This window comes from Eptesicus fuscus, chromosome 11 (assembly GCF_027574615.1).
Source record: "Eptesicus fuscus isolate TK198812 chromosome 11, DD_ASM_mEF_20220401, whole genome shotgun sequence".
Classification (NCBI taxonomy): Eukaryota; Metazoa; Chordata; class Mammalia; order Chiroptera; family Vespertilionidae; genus Eptesicus; species Eptesicus fuscus.
This window is the reverse complement of record NC_072483.1, coordinates 59,496,465-59,522,258: the sequence shown is the minus strand read 5'-3', so window position 1 is coordinate 59,522,258 and position 25,794 is coordinate 59,496,465. Positions and strand designations below refer to the sequence as shown.

General features: G+C 52.2%; 1 protein-coding gene across 1 annotated transcript; it reads left to right on the top strand.

Moving 5' to 3' along the window:
- The first annotated feature begins 1,336 nt into the window (after nt 1-1,336).
- Nucleotides 1,337-25,272, top strand: SCLY (selenocysteine lyase). Its single transcript, XM_008138444.3, has 12 exons — nt 1,337-1,503; nt 5,640-5,752; nt 8,884-8,984; nt 10,143-10,323; nt 15,215-15,342; nt 15,999-16,163; nt 17,067-17,173; nt 19,477-19,513; nt 20,999-21,082; nt 21,489-21,591; nt 22,654-22,729; nt 23,980-25,272. The coding sequence occupies exons 1-12, from the start codon at nt 1,415-1,417 to the stop codon at nt 24,131-24,133; spliced, it is 1,338 nt and encodes a 445-aa protein (XP_008136666.3). The 5' UTR covers nt 1,337-1,414; the 3' UTR covers nt 24,134-25,272.
- Nucleotides 25,273-25,794: the final 522 nt, after the last annotated feature.

The window sequence follows — 25,794 nt, the reverse complement described above, 5'->3', positions numbered from 1 at the left end:
CCTGTCTGTGTGCCCCATCAACCTGGCGATTGTTGATTTCTGATCTCCCAGGGTTGGGATATCGAGCTTCCAGGCAAAAAGGCCAGTCTTGAGCAAGTCCTTGAAAAGCCCAATTAAAATTCAACTTCTTGACAAAACATGCCCGAATTCAAATTCTGGCTCTATCACTACCCATGTGAACTTGGGCAAGATGCTTTTCTGTACCTTAATTTCCTATATATAAAATGAGGATAACTACCTTCTTAATGAGGGTGTCATGGAGATTAGTTTGAATACATGAAAAGTGCGTAGAACAGTGCCTGGCACATGTGGGGTCCGCAATTAAACTTTGAGACAGTTATGCAAAGGGTGGCCAGTCCATGGCTTCATTCGAGTTCAAGAATCTGGACCTTGGCCCTTAACACTTGCACAACTGACATGGTTTACTGGGTCCACGAATGTTGGCATTTCCACCTGACTGTCTCTCCAACAACACATCCAAAACAGGTTTCATTCCTGTCCAGATGAAGGCGCTGTCTTCTGAGTCACTTCGTTACCCCTGGCCTCCGAACTCCCTCCTGTCCCACACTCAGCTCTCCCCCATTGCTGTCACGGCCTGAACCTACCTTGAATCCACCTTCCCTGCATTTCCACGCCCACTGCTCAGTGCTCCTCACTTCTCGCCCCTAGACAACTGGCCTCCAGCCTCTACTGCGGACCCCAAGAATCCATGCACAGTTGAAGGAACCCTAATTCCACTCAAAGCCACCTGTGCAGAGGACCCTGCAGCTGGGGCTGTGGAAGCATGTTTTAGGAGACCCCGGGCACGAGGACGCAGAAGCTACTTATCAGAGACCCAGACCCTTGCTCCTGAGGGACAACAGAAACCTCGAGAAGCAGCCAAACAATGTCTGATGCCACTGAGACTACACCTGTGGCCTCAGTCTGCTGTGGTCGCAGGCGAACCCCGCGTGCCGCGTCTGCAGTCCTCACCCCGTACACGCCGGCTTCACCCCGGCCCACGCCGCCCTGGTGTCGGGCGCCGCCTCCTCGCTGACGCCGGCGGACTCGCGAAGGGCCCTGGAGGGTGAGAAGCCGGAGAGACGCCCCCAACCCGCGACACGTGAGACTGGGACTCGCGGGGGTTCCCGCCAGGATTTGGCTGCCGGGACCACGCCCTCTGTGACGGGCACGGCGCCCCGCCCCAGGACCGTCACCTGACCGCGCGCAGCCAATCAGTGTTTCATCCTCTCCCAGCGCTGAAGTGTGGGGATTGGCCCGGAGTGCGCAACTCAGCCAATCCGGACGCGCCCCGGCCTCGCGACCCGGCTTCCCCTCGCCAAGCCCAGAGGTGACAGTTCGGGCTTAAGTGGCGGGGCGGGTGTGGGCTGCACCTGGGCCCGGTGAGCGGGAGCGGGGTCGCGGCGGGGTCGGGATGGAGGCGACCGCGGCACCGAGCAGGCATGCAGGGGGGCGTGTGGCGAGTCGGCCCGGCGGCAGCGAAGAGAAGAGCCCGCCGGAGAGGTGCGCGCCGAGAGGGGAAGGCGAGGGAAATCGCCGGCCCCCTCCACCGGGAAGCTCTCCAGGCGCCGCGGTGCTAGGGGTTGGCGTGTCCCGCCCGGGGAGGTCAGAAGGGGGGAGGGGGGCGCTGGTCACTCGCGGGGAGGAGCCCCACGCGGGGTTGCAGCGCTGGCCGGCTGGCCACGGGGGAGGCCTAGAATAGGGATGAGAGCTGGAGGACGGGCTGATGCGAGGCGTGGTCTGGGGCGGGCTCCGGAGGGAGACAGTGCGCTGAAACCGGAGTGACGCCCTGGAGTCGGCCGCACCGGTCTGGGCCCGCTCTGCACGCGGGAAGAGGGAACGGCAGTTCCAAAGGCCCCGAGCGCACAAACGAGCCTGGTCCGGGGCCGGCGGGAGCGCGTCGGAGCAGTCGGCGGCGCGTGGCCGGGCGGCGCCTCAGAGCCCAGGAAGCTCTTTGGGGTGTATTTATTCTAAAGGTGTGGCGGATCTTGGAGGTTTGAGCCCGGGAGTGATGCAATTTAATTTTATTGTATCCTGGCTGCTTTGTGGAGAGTAGGAATGGGGGTGGGGCAGGGGAGGAAGCAAGGAAAGCGATTGGGTCTCTAATAATCTCTAATAATCTAATAATCTAGGAGGGAAGAAGTGGTGGCAGAAGTGAATGAACTGAGGCTAGACCCGCTGATGCACTGGTGTTGGAAAGGAGGGATTAAGAAGGATGCCTCCCACGCCACTGGCCTGAGCACCTGGGAAAGTAGGGATGAACTCAGGGAGAGTAGTCCGTGGGGGTAGAGGGGTGGGGGTGAAAGTGGCCTTTTCTTGTTTGTGAATCTTTGCCCTCCGATTCAGTAATGTGTTAAATACTTTTTGTTTGGGTAATCCTCTTTACCTGAATATGAAGAATAAATCAGACCAGCTCTTTCATTAGTCATTCTACTCTGGTTGGGACAGAACAAATGGCAGCTGGGAAGATGCCCCCTAGGGCAGCGGTGGCCAGCCTTTCGGACCTCACGGACCACCCGTGGTTGGCGACTGCTGCCCTAGGGAGACCGAGTGGAGGGGAGATTCAGGGTGCCTTTTTGCCTTTTTAAATGGAGTTTAGCTTGTCCATACTATTGATAGCACTTTAAGGAAGTAGCAGGTAATGGAGCAGAGTAACCTACAAAGTGTCCCTCTGAAATTCAAGCCATAAATGAGCCAAGCAGCAGGTTGAAAAGCCCGTCACTCAGCTGACACTAGTAGCTTGAGAGGCTCTGGGACACTTAACTTATAGGAAGTGAGAGCCAAGTTGGGGCGCCTGCAGCTTTACGTTGCAGCAGGACTGGGAGTGTCCTAATACTGGAACATCCAAGGATGGCCGGTCAAACTGCCCAAAGCCCCAAAGCCCTGTACCTATCAGGTAACTTTGAACAATTTATAGACAAGATGCTGCATTAAAACATTCATGGTTCAAAAAAACGGGCTGTCAGACCAGCGGTTACTAGGAGTTGTAAACGCTCCGTCTTGCCGTCTCTAGGTTTGGGCCTGACTTGTGTTGGTGGGAAAAGAAACAGCCTGGTTGTGCTACAGCCGGGGCTGCAATGTCGAGACCAGTTCTGACCATGCTCCCACACACCATCCAGATGTTCCAGTCTCTCATGATGCATTAAGGACTTGGTCTTGCTGTAAGAGAACAACTGATTTTTTCTGATTTTTTTAAGCATTCTAGGCTTTACAAAAAGTAGACGTAATTATGAAAAGCCACCTGAGCCAGTCAAACCTTAAATCAAGACTACTGAGAAGCAAGAACTGTCTGAATTGATACTCAAATTTCAGGAGCACATCATTCAAGCCCCTAAACCAGCAGAATCAATAAAGAGGCCACCCCCCAACAAATCTATGACAAATTTGGAATTAAAAGTCTCTGCCTCCTGCCGGGCCAAGGTAGCTCAGTGATTGAGTGTTGACCAATGAACCAGGAAGTTGGCTTCGATTCCCAATCAGGGCAAATGCCCAGGCTTCGAGCTTGATCCCCAGTGGGGGGGCATGCAGGAGGCAGCTGATCAGTGATTCTTTCTCATCATTGATGTTTCTCTCTCTCCCTCTCCCTTCCTCTCTGAAATCAATAAAAATATATAGATATAGATATAGATATTAAAAAAGCCAAAGTCTCTTTATCTTTTTGTGCCACCTATTTTTCTTTTGAGTTACCTAAAATTGATTATTCGTTTCTCCTCACTAGTAGAACTGTAGTGTGTCCCATGAAGAGCTGGAAACTAGCTCATACATAGTTATAGTAGTTCTTAGTATAATATTATGATAAGCAGAGAAATATAAAGGAACATGTGTTCGCATCTCTTTCTGTTGTTTCACAGTTAGTAAGGCAAGATGGAATATCAAATTTTTAATTAGTTTTTACATGAGTCTGTGTTCCTATAGATTTTCCTTGAAAATCTTTAAGGAAAAAATGCTTTGCAATGTCTTTGCATTCGGGGCAGTTACTTTCTGTATGATTAATTCTGAGATGTAGTAAAGTAGTTAAAAAGGAGTATATGCATTGATTAACAAATTGGAATTCGTTTGCAACTAATTGAAATAAAAAATTATATCAGTACCTATGTTACTTGCCAAGCAGTATTATTTAAGAGTATAGGAAAAATTATAAATAAGAGTTTAGATGTATGAATTAGGTTAAAAATCACTATAAGACTAAGCAATAATGTTAAATATCTCTTTCCTGATTATAAAGTCTTGGTATGATGTTGTGATTAAATTGTATCTGAATTATAGCTTACACCCTCTTAAAATTTTGAATTATGTATAAAGAGAACTAAGTATATATCTGGCTTCCATGATGGTAAAGTATATTTATAAAATTATATATTAAAAGGCTTATGGAAATACATTAGAGTTTCAGAAGACTAAATATTTAAGCTTTGCTTCATGACAAATACCTATTACATGTTACATAAAATAGCTTCATTGTTTTATAGGGTGTTTTTAGTTTTCATGAACAGTTTGACAATTCTAGATGATACAACATTGATTATATATTGTACTTTATTAAGGAGGGATTACAGAGTTAGATTGTTTATGCTAACTGAACCCATACAGGATAGGTTACTTTTTTTCACATAGTGCAGAGCTCATGAAGAAAATGACAAATGTCATGAAGGGCCAAACCTCTGACAGAATTGAATAAGTTTGGGCATGAATTATGCTTACATAGATTAAAATTATTATTTCCTAAAAACAAAACAAAGTAACTGTTTAATAGACATGGTTAGTAACTGTGTTTGAATCTTCGTGTGGATTGGTTTAAACACTGTTGTTGATTTAAAAATCAGGTAAAATCATTTCTAGAATCAGGCCGATTACCTAATCATTATAGTTAGGTAATACATTAGGTCCTAATGTATATAGTTATGAAAATTTCTGAAGGTTTTTGATATTAGTAAGAAGATACACAGATAAATTTTACTGACGAGGATCTTTCTGAGAATGTGCCCTTTCTGTGACATTTACTTTGTCATCTTATGAACGGAGCCCGTGCTGTGTTCCGGCCGTTGTTCTCAGTGCTGGCCTCCAAGCGGTGAGGAGAACGGCAGAGCCCTTGCAGCTGACATCCTATTTCTCTCCATTGATGCAGACAGGAAACAAGGGACAGGTCTAGGGAGAAACTGCTGGGAAGGAGAGGGTGGGAGGCTGCCGAGAGCCTCACCAGAAGGTCAAGTTAGAGCAAAGATCAAAAAGAGTCAGGCGGGGGCAATGGTCATCCTAGTAGGCAAAGAAACCCAAAAGTTCAAGGCGGAGAGCAGCAGGCCTGCCCCAGGGTACACCTGCCCCCTGAGGGAGACGAAGAGGGAGAGAGAGTGGGAAGAATGGGTGCGGGGCTCACCCCGGCCTCAGCCTTCACAGAAAACTGGTGAAGTTATAAAAGCAAGCGGGGAAGAAGGGGCCTTTGGGACGTGCCGCTCCCCAGGCCGGCATGGGCCTGACCCTACAGCGGCTGGTGGGCAGTCCAGGCCCTGCGGGCCACCAGCCCTTCTCAGGTGGGACAAGTGTAGGCTGAGGGCTCCCTGCCCTTGCTTTACTTGCTCCTGTTGATGTGATAGACCCGGTGCACCTGTAATCCCACTCCCATCTCCTTTTCTTTCCTCCAGGAGGGTTTACATGGACTATAACGCAACCACCCCCCTGGAGCCAGAGGTTGTCCAGGCCGTGACCGAGGCCATGCGGGAAGCCTGGGGAAATCCCAGCAGCCCTTACCCGGCAGGTAATTCTAGGAGATGCGCACAGATGGCAGATATGCGGCAGAGGCATCAGGGAAATGACACGGGAGCGCTTGGTTTTGAATAGATTTTCTGTGAACTGCAAGTCTAGCTATAATTCTTGGCAAGTTTTTTTTTCGAGAAGTCCAACTTGGTACGTTGACCCTTGTTGCTACCACAGTCTTTAATCTTTAACATACATTCCTGTCTCCCTTTCTCAGATGAACAGGATGTCTTATTAAGAGTTATATTGCCGAAACCAGTTTGGCTCAGTGGGTAGAGCCTCGGTCTGCAGACTGAAGGGTCCCAGGTTCGATTCCAGTCAAGAGCATGTACCTTGGTTGCGGGCACATCCCCAGTAGGGGGTGTGCAGGAGGCAGCTGGTCGATGTTTCTCTCTCATCGATGTTTCCAGCTCTCTACCCTCTCCCTTCCTCTCTGTAAAAAATAAATTAAATTTTTTTTTTAAAAAAAGAGTTATAACTGTACCTAGAGCCCTTTAACGTATCTGTCTCAGTTGATCCTTATAAAGTTTGCAAAATAGATCTTTTAAATCATCAGGATCGAATATAATCCTGGCCTTTTAAAAAAAGAAAAGAAAATTACTTTTAAATTTTTTAATTATAAATATTCTTATTTCTCATTTAGTCTCATTTTAATGTAGAGTAGTGATTTTCAACCTTTTTCATCTAATGGCACATATAAACTAGTTATTAAAATTCTGCAGCACACCAAAAAATGTATTTTTTGCTCATCTGACAAAAAAAATAGGTATAATTTTGATTGATTTACAATAATAATAATAATAGTAATTACCTACCCTTTTTACTCCAAAGTGACTTTTTAAAAAATCAGGCGCCTATACTTGTATATAAGGATTTCTAGTACCAAGAATTAACCAATCAGCTGAAACCTTAATATGTGTTGTGACCAATAAGATGCATCTCTGTTATATGACCTATATATTTATGGTTCAAGACAGGGCAGTCACACCGGATGGCTACTGTGTGTTGGCTGTTGTCATTTGTTTATTTGACAATCTAAGGGAAAGAGGTCAATGCCCCTGGTTAAATAGTCATGTATTGCACATTTTAAAAATTCTTGCAGCACACTGGTTGAAAATCACTGATGTAGAGCATTAAATTGGAGGTTTGGGAAAACAATTTAAAATCACTAGTTCTACAGCAGAGTCACACGATGTTTTTCAGCTGGCGAGCAAAATCGTACCCTTCTGATCTAATGTTTATTGGGGATAATAAAGATAAACTATCTTAACTGGATTACAGTGGCTGAAGATAACATTCAAACAGACTACTGCCCTGGGATTTTGTAATGTCTGGGTACAGTTTCATCAGCTGTAGTAGACTTTCTTATCCATTTACTTTTGTAATTCCATAGCAACTTGATAACGGGAAGCATTTTCAAAAGCCGGTACTAGTCATTCGTTAGCATATCTGTTGGTTTATTTGGTACATGTGCCTGGCTAAACTGGACATTTCCTTGTCCCTAATATTTCCTCTAGTAAAATTGAGCTTTATGGTACATTACACGTGAGAATATGGAGAACAGTTAAACGCCAATAAAAAGCAGCTGATATGAAGAAGTTTGGGAACTGCCTCCAGGAGAAATAATGTTCTTGGCCCCAGGAAGGCCGTCAGTGGATTCTCGGTTACCTTGACCGCCCTTGTTTCCACAAATTAAGAGCCATAACTAGAAAATGCATCGCAGTTCACTTTCTGTTGATACTCAGGTAGAAATTCAAAAATATACAGGAAAACCACCTTTGTGATAGGATGATTTCATTACGGGGCTGGCAGTTCCCCACGGCCTGTCCAGTGGCGTCTTCTGACACTCTCGAGGCCAGCCTGGCCTCGCGTTAGAGACTTGGACTCACCTCCAAGGACCCAAGTCCTGCTCCACGACACACAAAATCAGACTTCCGTGAGCATTTTAGCGTAGTCGTTCGTCCAGCATGCTTCACCTGCGCTTGCTCTGTGCCCGGTGGGTACAGCAGCAAACAACACAAAGTCCCTGCCCTCATGAGGCTTCCATTCTAGTGAGGGGCAGACCGTGAGCAGACAAATGTGAGTGTGTTAGGTGAACAGGCTGTGGGGCCTGTGAGACGGGATGGGCCGGGCCCTGCTGGGTGGGGGGGAGGGTGCTGCCTGTGTAGGATGGCCGGGCCCCTGACGGTAAGGCATTCGCACGGAGACCAACAGGACGCACTGCAGCTGCAGGGAGTAACAGGTGACAGGCGGGGTGTGGGTGGGTGGGCCTGGGGCTCCCACCTGACGGAGATGGCGCGTGCCTGTTGGGTTCTGAGCAGAGAAGTGACAGCGTTAACCCAGCTGACAGAACAACTTTGAAAATGAAAAGTATTTTAATAAACACTGCCTTTATGGGATTTCATTCTGGGGGACACTATATAGCTGTTCCAGTTTTGTTTGTTCTTCCCGATAGGACTGAATAGTCCAAAAAGTTTGGAGACTGCTGGTCTATAGGCTACTTAAGTAGGAATGGTCATTGCGGTTTTCAGATTTCCCGTCCTGGTCCCTTCCTTTCTGTGCCTCCTGACGTTTGGTCCTACCTGGGAGCCAGCGAGCCTGGGAGGCAGCTGCGCTGCATGCCCCTGTTTGAAAGCAGGTGCTGCCCTGAGGCAGGGACCTCCTCGCTACCTGGGGGCCTGCACTGTGAGGTTAGGGCATTGGACTTGGTGCTGAGGGGTCATGAGTTCCAGTTCTGCTTATTTTTGTGTTTTTTTTGCAGCGTGACCTTAGGCCTTCCCATCCTTTCATTCTCCTGCCGGGATGAGCGGGAGGCAAAAGCGATGGCCACAGCCTCCCTGTCCTCCAGCACCCTGTGAGACAAAAAGCATGAGCAGGGACCTTCCGTTCCCAGGCTTCCCCTCCAGATCTCTAGCTTCCAGGGATCTCAGCTGTGGTCCCTGAGTCACTGATACCTCACTGCTGCCCTTGCACCGGGTTATTTCTAGGTGTTACACGTTATTGTGATTACACATGTTTCGTTTTAGAATTACCCACTCAGACCTCTCGCTCCTTCATGGCTAGTCATTCTTTAAACATGTCAATTGCACTTGATGAAGTGACGTTAATGAATGTCCATTTTGGTCCCTCAAGGTAGGAAGGCCAAGGATATTATCGATGCAGCTCGGGAGAACCTTGCGAAAATGATAGGCGGGAAGGCTCAAGACATCATCTTCACTTCCGGGGGCACTGAGGTAAGGTTTCTAAAGTCTCATCCTTTCGGCTGTCGTTTTTTTGTTTTTTAAAAAATATGTTTTTATTGATTTCAGAGAGAGGAAGAGACAGGGAGAGAGAGAGAAACATCAGTGATGAGAGAGAATCATCCATCGGCTGCCTCCTACACGCCCCCTAATCGGAATCAAGCCCGCAACCTGGGCATGTGCCCCAACCAGGAATCCAGGTATTTCAGCTGTAGTTTTAACAAGAAACAGAAGGGTGCCCGGCTGGTGTTGCTCAGTGGTTGAACATCAGCCTGTGAACCAGGAGGTCACCGGTTCGATTCCCGGTCAGGGCACAAGCCCACCCCCACTCGCCTGTTGTCCACTTCTTTCTCCAGGACACCAACACAGTTAGCTTTGTGTCCTCCAGAGGTGATCTGTGGGTAAAATGCAAATAGACATGTGGATTTGCATAGTCTTTTCTCCTTCCCTTTGTACCTGTTCAGGGATCTTTGTGCGCATACAAGCAAATGTGTATGTATCTCGCCCTTTCTGTATAGTTTGTGGGACACTATGTACAACGTCAGCTACCTCTTTACATTTAGCAAGTGTGTTGCTCTTTTGGTATCAGCCACAGAGCGTTCCCTTGGTGTTTTTACATCTGCTCGTGTTCCGCCGAATAATGTTGCATAATTTATTTAACAAGTCCCGTTATTGATACACATGGAAGGGCTCTCCAAGCTTTCCCTGTTACAGCGCTATAGTCAATAGTCTTCTACGTCCATCGTCTTGCTTCTGTGCAGCCGTCGGGCCAAGTCCATGATAGACTCTCTGAGTCAGAGACTTTACTGATGGAGATGCCGAAGGGCCCTGAGCAGAGGTGCTCCACCAGCCACGGGCCTGGGAAAGATAGTCTTTTTTGACGGATTTTTAAGTTTTAAAAGTGCATAAGTTGCACATGCAGACATAATCATGCAAAGCAGGTATAACTGACCAGAAATGAGTTCTGAGGTTTTTGAAAGTTTGAAACCCTCAAGTCTTTGCAGTCGGGCCTTTCAAAGGGCGCAGCTCAGGAGCTGACTTTTTCTTTCTGTCTTAAATGTTAGCCACGAGGAAATCCCCACGGGAGAGGTTGCTGTCCCCACTCTCCCCTCCGGGCAGTTTCTGTCAGTGGTTGTTTGCATGTCTCTGCAGTCCAATAATTTGGTGATCCACTCCGTGGTGAGGCATTTCCAAACCACCCACACCTCCAGGGGGGACACAGCCAAGCGGCACAGCCCAGCGGAGGGGGCCACGCCCCATATCATCACCTGCACTGTGGAGCACGACTCCATCCGCCTGCCTCTGGAGCACCTGGTGGAGGAGCGAGTGGCCGGTGAGTGCCCGCCCAGACTGCCGCAGGGACGGCTCTGCCGACCCGCCTGGCTGACCGAGTGGGGAGGGGCCCCGGGGACAGGGTGAGCCAGCGCCCTCCTGCGCTCCGGCTTCCTGGCTGTCCTCATGGAGGGGACACAGCCTGTCCCTCCAGGCTGCCACCTGGAGGTCAGTAGATGCCATGAGGTTTTCCCTTAAAGTGACCACCGGGTGTATGCAGATGATGTTTCAGACTCTTGTATACAATAAATATTTAAATGACATGTCTATAAAATGCTAAATGGTGCTTTTCATTGTTTGATTTTAAGAATTAAATGTTGGCTTCTACTCCTCTGATATGAAGAAGGATCAAATAGGCATCCCCTTCAGGGGGTCGGAATCAGGGGCTCTCAGTGAGGCTGGGGCAGGGTGGCCCGGCCTCCCCCAGAGCAGTGCCAGGCGGCCCGAGGGGTGAGTCAGGCTTAGCCGGCAGTGGCGATGGCCCTGTCATCGTCACATAGAAGGAACCGGTCCTTCTCTCACTTTTCCTGTGATTCCAGGTTAAGACCACTGACTTGAAAACATAAGAGCCTCCCCCCACCCCCCGCCCCCTGCCCAAGACAGCCATGGTTAAGTCTCCTTTACATAAGAAATTATTTCTTCTCGTTGTCAGCTTTCCTGTTGAATCTGCCCGGAAACCTGAAGGCGGATCTGGGAAGGCAGTTTTACCCCAGAGATGAAGGGCTGTAACAGAACTGCTGGGGTAGACCAGGACCTTGGTGATGGTTTTCCTGTGTGAGACTGGAAAGGTTTTCCTCCTCCTGGTCTTACCTGAATGCACCAGTCTAATTAAGGGGGGAGAGGAAGGAAGGTCTGGTCTAACCTTCATATTGGGTTGCAGTTCCTCATATCCCTGCTGCCTTTTTTCTGTCTTACACAGGGAAGGCAACTTAGTAGACATTGTTATCAGTTACTGTTGCCTTTACCCTCTTATTTAAAGTTACACAAATGTTACAAAGTATAAACATGCTCATGATAGAAACAATCGAAACGTTATAGAAAGGTGTAAAGTACAAAGTAAAGTGGCCCCAGTCCTGTCCTGCTCAAGCCCACCTGGAGTTTCTCTTATGGTTCACATTTCATTTTAATTACTTCCAACTTAATACTTAATCACTTACAAACATAATCTCCATTTCTTTTTTTTTAATATATTTTATTGATTTTTTACAGAGAGGAAGGGAGAGGGACAGAGAGTTAGAAACATTGATGAGAGAGAAACTTCGACCAGCTGCCTCCTGCACACTCCCTACTGGGTATGTGCCCGCAACCCAGGTACATGCCCTTGACCGGAATTGAACCTGGGACCCTTGAGTCCGCAGGCCGACACTCTATCCACTGAGCCAAACCCGTCAGGGCCATAATCTCCATTTCAGCTCAAGCATCTGTTTGCTGATACTCCCACCCCCATATAAAATGATGACTTTGACCGTTTCACACCCCCTCCACCTCTCCCAATTGCTTTCTTTATATAAATATATATATTGGTTGATTTCAGAGAGGAAGGGAGAGGGAGAGAGATAGAAACACCAATGATGAGAGAAATTCATTGATCGGCTGCCTCCTGCATGCCCCACACTGGGATTGAGCCCGCAACCCGGTCATGTGCCCTGACAGGGGAATTGAACTGTGACCTCCTGGTTCATAGGTCAGTGCTCAATCACTGCGCCACGACAACCAGGCCAATTGCTTTCTTTATAAATCAGCTTTATGGAGAGGTCATTCACATGCTACAGAGGCCCTCAGCCCAAGCACCCACTAACCTGCATTCTGTCTCTAGAGGCTCCCTGATCTGGACTTTCATAGAAATGGAATCATGTAATAATACGTGGTCTTTTGTGCCTGGCTTCTCTCAGCATGTTTTCAGGTTCATCCATACTGTAGCATGTGCAAGCACTTAATTCCTTCATGTGGATGAGTAAATCTCATTTTATGTGAATAATATTCTCATTTTATTCATCCATTCATCAGTTAAAGAGCATTCATCATTATGATAATGCCAGTATGAGCATTTGTCTGGAAGTGTGTTTGTGGGCACCTTTTCATTCTCTTGGGTTTATACCTAGGAGTGGGACAGCTGGGTCTCTGCTAACGGTGTTTAGCCTTAACCTTTGTTTCCAAAGTAGCTGCACCATTTTGCATTCCCACCAGTAGTCACAAGGGTTCCAATTTCTCTATATCCTCACCAACATTTGTTAATGTCTGTATTTTATTTTGTTTTATTTTGTTTTTTATTTTATTTTTTAGAGAGAGGAAGGGAGAGGGAGAGACAGAGAGAAACATAGATGTGAGAGCAAAATATCAATTGGCTGCCTCCCGCACACCCCCTACTGGGGATTGAGCCCACAACCCAGGCATGTGCCCTGACCAGGAATCGAACTGGCAACCTTTCAGTATATGGGACCATGCCCAACCAACTAAGCCACACCAGCAAGGGCTTTATTGTTTACTAGAGGCCCAGTGCACGGAATTTGTGCAAGAGTAGGCCTTCCTTTCCCCCGCTGCCAGCACCGGCTTCCCTCCAGCACCTGGGACCCGGGCTTCCCTCTGGCCGCCAGCAGGCACCCGGGACCCGGGCTTCCCTCTGGCCGCCAGCAGGCACCCAGGACCCGGGCTTCCCTCGCAGCCCCAGCTTCATCCGGAAGGAAGGAAGGACGTCTGGAAGGACGTCTGGTCTAATTAGCATATTATGCTTTTATTATTATAGATTATAGCCATCTTAGTGGGTGTGAAGTGGAATCTCATTGTGGTTTTGACTTGCATTTCCCTGTGGCTATTGATATTGAGTATCTTCTTCATGAAAAGACAGTTCTGGCCAGGCTGCCCTCCCTTTGCCTCCTGTCCATGTCCTGCAGCGGATGTGTGAGTTCTTCCCCTTCTCTCGGGCCCTCCCTGTCCTGGAGCCCCTGGGCCTGCCTCTCCTGTCTTGGGCATGTGATGCCACCCACTTGCTGGGTGCAAGGCAGGGGTGCTCAGACACCAGAACCAGTCCTCTGCCTGCCTCAGTCATCAGCCCCGCCCTGCTCTCCACACTGTGCACCCTGAACTTGGATGGTCACTGGATCCATTCAGACATTAATATTCTGAGTTTGCTTATCCTATTCCTATTAATCAAATGCCACTGTCTTTCTGGGGATTCCTCAGCTTCCCTTATCTAGAGGTGACACCTCTTACTTAGAAATAAATCTGTTCTCTAGTTTCTGAGGGACCTTGAGGGGCAAAAGGGTGTGTTTGTCTTTTGTTTTTTTTTGTTTTTTTTTTTTAATTACTTTATTGATTAAGGTATCACATATTTGTCCTCAACCCCCTCCCCCCGTTCCCTTCCCAATCCCCCCCACACACAAGCCCCCCTCCCCCTGTTGTCCGTGATCATTGGTTAGGCTCATATGCAAGCACACAAGTCCTTTGGTTGATCTATCTCCCTTGTCCCCACCTTCCCCTACTTTCCCTCCGAGGTCCGACAGTCTGATGGATGCTGTTCTTGTTCTTCAGTCTATGTTGTTCATCTTTTCCCCTAGATGAGTGAGCTCATGTGATACTAGGAATACACTTATAGGAACTGAAAATGAGACAAGCAATAATGGTTATGCTGAGAGGCAAATGAATCAGTCTGTAGTGAGTTTCTTTCTGGGCCAACAGTTCTTTTGAGTCCCGGTTTCTATGTCCAACAGTTGTTAATGTGTTCATAACAGCAATGATACTTCAGTTCTGGATGGTGGACAAACGGCGGTATTGCAGGTCCGACCCTCTCCGGTTTGGTCCTGGGCAATCTGCAGTGACGCACATCTGCTGACTGCTAGTATGGCAAGGCATCGTCAGCGTCTTCCATCTCTGGACTGTCTCTCCCCTGACTTCATGGCTGGAGCACTCCTGTCAATTCCCCTCTATCGCAGGAATCCACATGTCTCGGAGCTGTTCTCTTTTGTTTTGTTTTTAATCAGTATTATGTTCTCAATGTCCAGATGGCCCAGGTTCCTTCGAGCTACATTATGAGAGAGAACAGATGAGTTACCATAGCCCTGGGGCAGTACTGTAAATGCCTCCTGTTGTCCCCTCAGTGAATGCCAGTGGTTTCTGACGCTCTTTTCTGACATGGGTGGGGGAATCACTTCCCAGATTCCCAGATCAGTGGCTGCCTCTACCTGAGGCCAGGTCAGTCTGCTTTAGCAAAGACACCACGTCTAGAAGAGCAGCCTTAAGTAAGAGCTTATAACTGATTGAATATGTGGGGTCTACTGTCCTCTTCCGCGATCATGGCCTTTGTAAGGGTCAGACTGGTGAATTAAATATGGACATAACAGGGGCCACCATCCTTGCCTGTGTCAGGCCCTAACAGGCGGCAGCGCTCGCCCTCACTCCCCTGTGACGCAGCCTTGATGGGATTTACTGTCTTGGCTGCAGGGGGCGGGCGGTGTCGGAGGCTTCCACGCGCTTTTCTCCGCTACCCGAGCTCTCACCCCGGAAGCCAAGGCACCAACTCCTAAGTGTTTCCAGGTGTGTTCATGTGTGTGTTTGCTTTTGAACCCAAACCCTCTATTTAGTCACCCCACTGTTTTCCCTGTGCAGTGAGTGCCGGGAATGAGCACTGGCTCAGCGCCGAGTGCGTGGAGGTCAAGTTCGTGGGCCCCTGAGACGCAGGAAGGAGAGCGTTCCACAAAGTGAACCCACCAACTGAGGCTTCATTAAGGAAGCGTTCAAGTCGATCGTTTCTGGTGGGATGACAATTCCTTCTTTATAGTTTTCAGAATGTTTACAATAAATTACGTTTGTAATCGTGGAAAATGCATTTGTGGAGCTGTATCTAAGTGAACTGTCAAGGAGGGTTCTTCACCTCGGTACTTGTGTTTTATGCTCAGCGGTCACCTTCGTCCCCGTGTCCACGGTGAATGGGCAGGCAGAGGCTGATGACATCCTGGCGGCCGTCCGCCCGGCCACATGCCTCGTGACCATCATGCTGGCGAATAACGAGACCGGCGTCGTCATGGTGAGTCGCTCTTTCCTTTTTCGCAAACCCGGTGGGAAGGGGGCGGTCAGCCCCGCCAGTCCGTCCATCCTCTCGGCTGGGCCTCTTCCTCTGCTTTTATTTTTATTTTTTTTTAAATATATTTTTTATTGATTTTTTACAGAGAGGAAGAGAGAGGGATAGAGCGCTAGAAACATCGATGAGAGAGAAATATCGATCAGCTGCCTCCTGCACATCCCCTGCTGGGGATGTGCCCGCAACCAAGGTACATGCCCTTGACCAGAATCGAACCTGGGACCCTTAGTCCGCAGGCCGACGCTCTATCCACTGAGCCAAACCGGTTTCGGCTGCTTTTATTTTTTAAAAAAATATATTTTATTGATTTTTACAGAGAGGAAGGGAGAGGGATAGAGAGTTAGAAACATCGATGAGAGAGAATCATTGATCAGCTGCCTCTTGCACATCCCCTACTGGGGATGTGCCCGCAACCAAGGTCGAACCTGGGACCCTTCAGTCTGCAGGCCAATGCTCTATCCACTGAGCCAAACTGGTTAGGGCTCTTCCTCTGCTTTGAATTCTGTAGTGTTTTGGGTCTGTCCCAGTTAGTGTCTCCTTCTTTCATTCAGTTTTCATCAAATCCAAGCAACATACCCAACTCTTGGTTTTTCCCTCTTCAGCCCATCCCTGAGATCAGCCGGCGAGTTAAAGCCCTGAACCAGGAGCGGGCGGCTTCCGGGCTGCCTGCCGTTCTCCTGCACACGGATGCCGCACAGGCCCTGGGGAAGAGGCGCGTGGATGTGGAGGACCTGGGCGTGGACTTCCTGACGATCGTGGGGCACAAGGTGCGCATGCAGAGGCCTGCTTCCCTCCTGGGGGAACATGGCTCCATGACCTGGAGGCTCACCGCTTACCATCACCTGTCACCCAGGGCACCTGAGGGCCACTGAGAGCTGGGCCCTGGGATGCAGTGACAGCAGCTCCCCACTCGGAGGAGCTTACAGAAGGGGACCCGCGACAGCTAGCGTGTCATGTGACGAGTGCCATGGCTGGGATCATGGGGCACCCAACCCATAGGGGCGGGAGGGGGCAGCCAGGAAAGGCTGTGGGAGGGCACTGAGGGCTCAGGGGAGGTAGACGCAGGTGGGTTAGCCAGGTGGTGTGTGTTCTCTGTCGCAGGGAGTGTCAGCCCACTCGGCCCTCCCGCAAGGACGGAGATGTGGGCTTCAAGAAAGTGCTGCTTTCTCTCACGTGGTTTAAAGTGAGGCTCCTGAATGTAAAGGTTTGGTTCTGTGATGCAGCTTTAAGGTGGAGAGAGGGCCTGGCTCACCGTGAAGACCTTGGCAGTGCAGGGGGCCTGGCCCTGGTGCTTGGTTCTGCAGCTCAGGGCCTGCTGGGCTCCAGAGGCCGAGCGGCTGGCCTGGCACCGCGGCACCTACAGCTCTTGTGTGATTTCTGTGTGAAAATGTGGACTCACACCCAGAAATAGCCCTCGGTGATCTCTAGTTCCAACCCTGTCCTTTCACAAATGCGACCACATTGGGGCGGGGGGGCGCGGGGCCCATCACCACACAGCTGGGACTGAGTCCAGCCTGCCCGCCTCCCGAAGGCTTCCGTGACTCCAGCGTGTGCGGAGCGGTGACGGGGCACAGCTGTGGGCCCGCACGTCGCAGTGTCTCTGTGCCTCTCAGCGATCAGTTTTCATCCTGGGAAGCTCCTTGCTTATAACGACTGCCTTCTCCTTTCAGTTCTATGGCCCCAGGATCGGAGCCCTTTACGTCCGAGGGCTCGGGGAACTGACCCCTCTGCACCCCATGCTGTTCGGAGGCGGACAAGAACGGAATTTCAGGCCGGGGTAAGGTGGAGGTTAGCGAGGCTCTGGCTGCTGGCTGGGGTGTGCCCCCAGGGCCGGCTCTCTCTGTCTCCGGCCGCACAGGGGCCGCACAGCCCCTCACTGCTGAGCCAGCCCTGCTCTCCCTCCGAGCCCCCACTCAGCACTCACAGACCCACAGGCTTTTGGAGATGAAGGACATCTCTGTTTCTTTAAATGCTTCAAAGTGTTGGTCCGTGCCCTGGCCAGCATTGCTCAGTGGTCGGAGCGTCAGCCCACACCCCGAAGGGTTGCGGGTTCGATTCCCAGTCAAGGGCATGTATTTGGCTTTCAGGTTTGACCCCTGGCCCCAATCGCTGTGTCTCTCCCACATCGATGTCTCTCTCTCCTGCCCCCTTCCACTCTCTCCAAAAAAATCAGTGGATAAAAATGTCCTCAGGTGAGAATTAACAGCAAAAAAGCACAGTTCCCCTTGGCACTCTGGCTCGGCCACTGCACAGGTGCCGCGAAGCCCCCTGGCCGGACGGCTGCTGTTCGGCCTGCAGGTGAGCAGGGCGCGCAAACACCTGGCTCCTCCTGACTGCTCCTGGGGCCCCGAGACGCACAGGGCCGTTGCAACCAGGGAACGAGGGGGGACAGTCAGGACCTTGAGAAGAGTTTTCAATAGCTGCCAACAGGGAGATGACAAAGGCGTTAGAATGATCTGGCGAAGACTTTAAATCAGACACGGTAAAAACACGTCAAGGAAAAATGTGAACAAAGGACATAGAAAGTGTCAGCAAAGAAAAAGATGTAAAGAAGTGGAAACTGTAGACCAAAACTACAATAATGAAAATAAAAATTCGGCTGATGGGCTCAACAGCAGAATGGAGGAACAGAGGAAGGAATCAGTGAACCTTGAAAGATAGAAGAATAACTAGAATTATCCAATCTGAACAACAGAAAAGAAACAGAGAGGGATAAATTGGACAGAGTCTCAGGGACCCGTGTGACTAGAACAAAGGATCCAGTGCGTTTCTGTGAAGTCCCAGGAGAGTAGCAAGAGGGGGGCTGACAGCACTTGAAACAATGGCTGAAAAATTCCCAAGTTTGGCAAGAGACATAAGCTTGCAGATTTAAGAAACTGAACAAATCCCAAACAGGGCATACCGAAGGAAATCCATGTCACAATATGCGGTTAAGCTTCTGAAAATGAAAGACCAAGAAACATCTTGAAATTGGCCAGGGCAAAACTGACACCTTACCTAGAGGGTAAAAATTCATTTCAGAGACAATGGATTTCTCACCAGAAACCACGAGGCCAGAAGGAAATGGCAGCGCATTTGGCAGGTGCTCAGAACTGTTGCCGGAATCCTGCCCAGCACACCTGTCCCCCAGGGTCAGGGGGAAGTCAAGACGTTGTCGGCAGAAGGAAAACCGGGGAGTGAACATATGGACAACCAAATTAAAACTACAACACCACTTGCAGTCACTCAGATACAAATGTAACACGACCTGTACTGGGCATGCATGCTGAACAGCATGGTGCCAGCGAAAGAAATCAAAATCTAAATAAACGCAGCGACGCACCACGTCATGGGTCAGAAGACTCAATACAGTAAAGATGTCAGTTCTCCCCAAATTCATATACAATTTCTGTCTATCGAATCCCAGCGAGGAGACCATTGGAACAAAAGAGACACAACCAGACATATGCCCCATGACTTTTGGCAGAGATGGGGAAGCAGTTCTGTGGAGGACGGACAGCCCGCCCGCGCCTGGGGCTGCAGTGATGGCCGTCCGAGGCCTGCGGCGCGCCTCCACCCATCCCACGCCCTCCCCAGCATGACCTCAGAATAGATCCTGAACTTCTGTAAAACACAACGCTGACACTTTGGGGGGAAACAAAAACGGAAAAAATTGCCTGGGCCTAGGACTTGGCAGCGCCTTCTCTGCCCCAAACCTCCAGTGACGGTTCATCCATCCACGGTGGGGAGGCGCTGCTGAGCCTCAGCCGAGGGAACAGGGAGGAAGAGCTCTCAGACCCCCGCCCGTTGCAGTGGGGACCAAAGAGGCTGCTGTGAGTCTGCAGCGGGAGGAGGGTGGTTTCCCTGGTCCGGGCAGAACTGTCACGGAGGACCGGGAGGGGGAGGGGAGGGGTGGCCTGCCGGCCGCCGCTGGGCAAGCAGGAGACGGCAGGAGGGTTGGGGGCCTGTGTGGCACGTGTGTAGAAAGGGTGTTGGTGTGATTTTTGTCTTTGAACACACGACTCGCACATAAACGGGATTCCTTCCTGGGACATTTGTCAGTGGTTTGCATAAAAATGGGATTGACTCCCTGTCTTCCAGGACGGAGAACACCCCGATGATCGCCGGCCTCGGGAAGGTGAGCCTGTGAGCCGGGGCAGGTGGCGGGAAACAGCCTTCCTCCTGTGTCTCCTCCTCTCACGGGCTGCCACACTCACCGCACTCGGAGCCCCGCGGTTCTCTGTGACCCCCGCTGGCTGTCCTGAGTGTGGCTCAGTTCTGACACCGCCTGGAGGCAGCTGTCCCAGGAGATCCCACACTTCAGACTCTAGTCCCAAGTCCAGGTTGTCACCGGGCTTCTGACCGACGGGCTATAAATTGGAGGTTCCCCCTAGCCCCCCCACCCCCCACCATTCAATTAATTTGCTGAGGGGCTCACAGAACTCAGATCCCGGTTTCATAAAAGGATGTGGTGAAGGATGCGGGGGAAACGCCCAGTGGAAGAGATGCAGAGGAAGGCCGGGGCTTCCACGCTCTGGGTGCCACCCCCAGCGCCCCACGTGTCTACCCACCCTGAGTTCTCCCCACCCCGTACTCGGGGTTTTTATGGGCTTCAGTGGGTCTTAACTCCATTCCAGCCGGTCCTCTCTGGAGAATGGGGGGTGGGGCTGAAAATCCCAGGCTCCTGAGATGGCCTGGCCTTTTGGTGACCAGTCCCCCACTCAGCAGCCACCCAGTGAGGCCTCATTAGAACAAGAGGTACTCCTGTCACCAGGGAAATTCCAAGGGTCCGCGATGTATCCCACTCTCCCCTCCATCATCCCCCTCTCCCCATGGAGCCTCCTGCCATCCACGCCCTCACTAGGAGGTGCCCTTGACCTTGCTCTTATTCCCATGCTTGAGGCAGCAGCCAGGCCTGTCTGTCTGTCTCCACGATAATAGTGAGGATCTGCCTCTTGTCGGTTTCCATGGCCACCGCCACGTGACCAGGTCATCCCCATCCTTTGCTGACACCTGCCAGCCTCTTCCCTTCTCCACATACCGAGTGGTGGGTGACCGTGCAGGTCGGATCCCCTTCCCAGAATCCTTTGCCCTGTGACTTAGGCTCAGGTCCCGCCTGTCACGGAGCCTCGGTCCCTGACAGCGCTCACTCTGCTCCGGGAGCACTCACCCCTCCCCTGGCCTTGGACCTTGGTGGCTGCCCCTGCCCGACTCTGCGTGCCATCGCCACACCCCTGCCCCCGCGTGCCCGTGTCCCCGAAGATCACCCACCCAGGCAGTGTGATGCGCCCACCTGTCCCCGTGTGTGTGTCTGTCCGTCCCTCCGTCTCTGGAACAGTAGGACGTGCTTTGAGGGCTGACGTTCTTCCTGCCCTTACGGGCTGCGGCAGCTCTGGTGCGTGGCAGTTTCAGGAGGTGCCTGGTCAAGTACATTCCTGTGGATCAAGTGCGGTGACACTCCAGGCACTTAGCTCAACCGCCAGCCAGCCCCCAGCACTGTCTGCTGTTCCAGAAACGAGCAGTCTGCGGAAATGGCCCGTCAGTCCCAGGAATCGCCGCCCCTGCTCCGTAGAGCTTTGTGGTCCTTGGCTTTGCAATAAGTGGACGCCCTCCGTGTCCCTAGGCTGCTGAGCTGGTGGCAGAGAACTGCGAGGCTTACGAGGCCCACATGCGGGACGTGCGCGACTACCTGGAGGAGAGGCTGGCGGTGAGCGCCCCGTCGGCCCCAGGGGGGCGGGTGTCTTTGGGGCCTCATCTCCTTCTGCCAGTGGGCACTGAGGACGGGGACTGAGCCCAGCTGGTCATGAGACAGGAGCCAGAGTCAGAACCCCAGAGAGGGACCCCGGCAGTGGGTTGTTTTCCAGACAGAGACGCACCAGAGATGGTGCCTTTAGTGATCAGGTGGACTCGTGTGTCAGGATCTCATCTCCTTGTTGGCTTTGCTTCCACAGCCAGTCTAGGTAGGTGCTTCCCGGTGAGAATGAGTTTACGTGTTGAGGTTGAGGTTTCGTTTCCCAGGGAAGTCTAAAGGTCAAGAAGGTGGTTGGGGGGGTGGGGGCGGGGCGGGACTTTGGAGCCATCACTGAACAACTGAACATTTCATCCATCTTCAGGCCGAGTTCGGTAAGAAGAAAATCCACCTGAACAGCCAGTTTCCGGGGACTGAGCGGCTCCCCAACACGTGTAACTTCTCCTTCCGGGGACCCCAGCTCCAAGGTGATGGCAGTCTCCTGGTCTCCCGGGCGTGGGGGCGGGCTGGGCTGTGCTGTGGGCCGCTCGCTAAGGCACAGCGGCCGCCCTGTCCCAGGTGGCCTGGGCCGTCGCAGGCCTGCCTCTCCGACGGCTCGGCGCTCCCGGCCCAGGAGGAGGGCGTGCGCAGTGCTCAGCAGTCCTCACGCCCAGCTGAAAGCGGTTCGGGAAGGAGATAAAATGAACTACGTTTTAGGGTGGCTGATCCTTTTTTGCCAGCAAACTTGACAAGATATTTTATGAAGGTTAAGGAAAGTAGATCAACTCTAAAAACTGGCTGTGAGGAGGGAAGAGTGCAAAGCCAGGGGTTTCCCTGGCTGCTGAGACACTGCTCCCCATCAGGCAAAAGAGCTGTCCTGCGTCCCTGAGCCAGTCCAGGGGTGCCCTGCTGTGTTCCACTGGGAGGTGGAGTGAGCCACAGCTCAGAGCACATTCGCTGCTTAGGAGAAGAGGTCCTTGCTGCTTTGTCCTGGGTTACAGAGGTCGGACGGGGCAGCATCTCGGCTGCGTTAATGAGACCCTGGGCTGCGCTGCGTTCTCAGTGGGACGGGGCAGAGAGGCGAGTGCCTGCGTCTCCAGGCGTGGTCACTGTGGGAAGCTAAGTTCCTCCTTTCCCACTTCTCCCGGGGCAGACTGTATCACTGGCAACCTGTGTTAATGTGAACGGGACCGAGATGCTTGTTACTATTGTTGTCTCCACCTGGAAGAAGAGGGAGGCCTCTGGCTTCATGAAGGCAGCTGCCTCGTGTCCTACCTTTAGGAAACGCGGGTTAAGGCTAACTTATTGCCAGGACAACACTAAGTGCGGCCGCTAATCAGAATTCCGCTGTCTTACTAGGCGGTGGTGGGAAACGACATTTCTGAGGACAGTTTTATGAGCAGAACCATGCCTGCTTCTCCACAGCCAGGGAGAGGATGCCTGGTCCCGGGCCCCCTGCGGTTTCTCTCACCTCTGCTGGGGTGGGCGGGGGGCACAGGGAGGGGCCCCGCCAGGACTCTCGACCTCAGGGGACTGTGCTCTCTCCTCAGGCTGCTCGGTGCTGGCACAGTGCAGGACGCTGCTGGCCAGCGTGGGGGCCGCGTGCCACTCAGACCTCGGGGACCGGTAAGTGCTCTCCAGGACGCAGCACAGAGCTGTGCAGCCTGGTGGGGAGATAGAAGGTGACCCTGTGCAGGCCTCCGGGGGCAGGGCCCAGGCTTGACCAGCAGCTCTCACGGGGTGGGGAGGGGCGGGCAGTGGGGCCAGGAGCCCGATGAGGCAACCAGACTCCAGGTCAGGAGCAGCGAGGCCAGGCCGGCCTGGACCCAGAAAAGGGCTCATGGGCGTGTCCCTCACCGAGCTTTCAGGGGGCATCGCTCAGGGAATGCTCACCATGACGCTCGGGGATGATCTGAGTAGCCCATTTCTAAGATGAGGAAACTGAGGCAGAGAGGTCAAGCTGGCAGCTGCAGTCTGCAATCTTAACAGCCACAGAGGTGGGGTGGAGGGGACAAGGAGGGGCTGACAGCACCGCTCAGGGGGCACAGGTGTCCCGTGTGGCCCCTGGGTGGGTGGGAGGGGGAGAGGGTGGAGGCAGGTGCCCACTGCCCTGTGGGTGGGGTGGGGCCCTGTGGTGGTGCCTCCTGGAACAGAAGTGAGGTCACCCAGCCAGGAAGAGCTGTGTTGTCACTGCCCAGCATGGTCCTCCTCTCAGCTGTGACAGGGTCAGCTGCAGATCAGCTCTAAGCTGGGTGACCGGAGGTGATGAAATCACCTGCTGCCTGGCCCGTACACGGTGGCCTGGATCTGGGGGTTTCAGGCGCTGAAGTCCAGCAGCCCACGCTGCCTTGCTGTTGGGCCCCTGGCCTGTAGGTGGCCTGTGAAGGCAGAGCCTGCTTGGGGATTTGAGGACCCCCATGAGCTGCACATACCCAGCTTCAGAACTGCCTCCATTCATAAATATAGGCTGGACCCGTGTGCAGAAAGCCTTGTGCTGTGTACTGTGAAAACCCACAACACTTGGTACACCACAGCCTCAAACAATGTGGATGCAAGACGCTCCACCGTGTGTGTGTGTGTGTGTGTGTGTGTGTGTGTGTGTGTGTCTGCCTATCTCGGAGCCCTGGAAACCCCTGCGTGTTAGGACTGGGAGCTGTCCGTGCTCCGGGGCTGAGGTTCTGTGCTGACCGTGTGGGACCTTCTGGCATGAGAGGCCCGGGGTCTGGAGAACCAGGGAGGCTTTGGAGCCGGACCTGGAAGACGGGTGGCCGGGGGATGCCTGCAGAGGGGGTGGGGAGCTGGCCAAGAGCAGAGGGGGCCTGGGCCCTTCCCTGTCTTTTCTCTGTGACAGCTAATGCTGGTCTCTTGCCCCTCAGGCCATCCCCGGTGCTGCTGAGCTGTGGCATCCCCTTTGACGTGGCCAGGAACGCGCTTCGGCTGAGCGTGGGCCGCAGCACCACCCGGGCCGAGGTGGACCTCGTGGTGCAGGACCTGAAGCAGGCCGTGGCCCGGCTGGAGGGCCAGGCCTAGTGTCGAGGCCACCTCACAGGAAGCCTCTGAGGCCAGGGTGACCTTCCCTACAGAGTCAGAGTGGGCGGCAGCTCCCTCTCTGTACGTGGGTCAGTGTGGAGCGGGTCCTCCGAGCACAAAGGCCCGGACACACACCTGCGTGGGCCTATCGCTGTCACTGCTGCCCAGTGGCACGGGTTGAAGTGGAGACACTTTGGCTGTGCCCACACTCCCCCTAGGAAGCGAGCGCCCCCTTCGTGGAAGGTGGCATTTTTATCAGGAAGATGAAGTCCTAGTATTTATAATTGACTAGAGGCCCGGTGCACGAAATTTCGTACACTGTGGGGGAGTCCCTCAGCCTGGCCTGTGCCTTCTCGCAGTCCGGGACCCCTCGGTCCTTACCACCCGTCTGCAGTGGAGGCAGGAGAGGCTCCTGCCACTGCCGCTGCACTCACCAGCTGTGAGCCCAGCTTCTGGCTGAGCGGCGCTCCCCCTGTGGAGCTCACTGACCACCAGGGGGCAGCTCCTGCATTGACCGTCTGCCCCCTGGGGGTCAGTGCACATCATAGTGACCTGTCCTTCTGCCATTCAGTCCATTTGCATATTAGGGTTTTATTATATAGGATTGTTGCTATCATGAAAATAGGAAAGGAAACCTGGTCTTTGCTGCGATCACAGCCACTCTGTACGTGTTTGCAGAGCGGTCAATCTGCCTGTGCACCCACCCCTTGGGCCCTTGTCAAGCCCTTTCCAGATGGCCAGGCCCAGATCCCCCCAATTCCCAGCCCTGCCTGTCACTCAGGACTCGGGCCTCCCCACTCAGGGCCCTCCTGTCTTTCCCCTCAGATCGCTTACTCAGGGTCTCAGCTCACAGGGCACTGAGTTGGGGGCGGCCAGGCCCATGTGACTGGGTTGTTCCCAAAGTGGAAACCAGTTCCTCCCTCGCTCAGCTTTCACCCGATTTTACCTGCAGAAGGATTCTTCTATCCTCCCAAATGCTTTGTGGGATTCTGGTACACTTCAAATGCCATGTCCACACAGACTTTACATAGGAACGGCTTTTTAATTCACACTTTTAATGTGCAGTTTTAAGGCGCAGAACTACACGATGACATTGAGGATACAGTTGTCGGGTTAAACAAACTAATAAAATATTCCAGTGCGTGTATGGGGCGTGTTCCCAGTGGGCGCTTCTCTTGGGGCCCCAGAGTGCGAGCTGCTTGTGCGGAAACCCCAGCTCATCACTGAGGAGTCTCCCTTCAGCTTAAGACATTCACCTTGAGCCTGGCTGGCGTGGCTCTGTGGCTGAGTGTCGACCTATGAACCAGGAGGTCACAGTTTGATTCCCGGGCTCCATCTCCAGGGTGGGGAGTGCAGGAGGCAGTCGATCAATGATTCTCATCATTGATGATTCTACCTCTCCCTCTCCCTTATTCTCTGAAGTCCATTTTAAAAAATAAAAAACACAGTCACCTGAGACTGTGTCTGGAAGCCCTGGGAAGGCAGGTGCCCGATGTGCAGTGTCCCCCTCCGGGAGGCTGTGGGTGCCCAGCTCCAGGTCTGGGAAGTGCACCTTGTGGCTCTGAAATATGCACCTGAGACCGTTCGCTGCAGCCCCTCAGACTCTCACTGGTTGGTGGGTGGGCTGAGGCGGGGCCTTCAAACCCTCAGTCTCCCTTGGG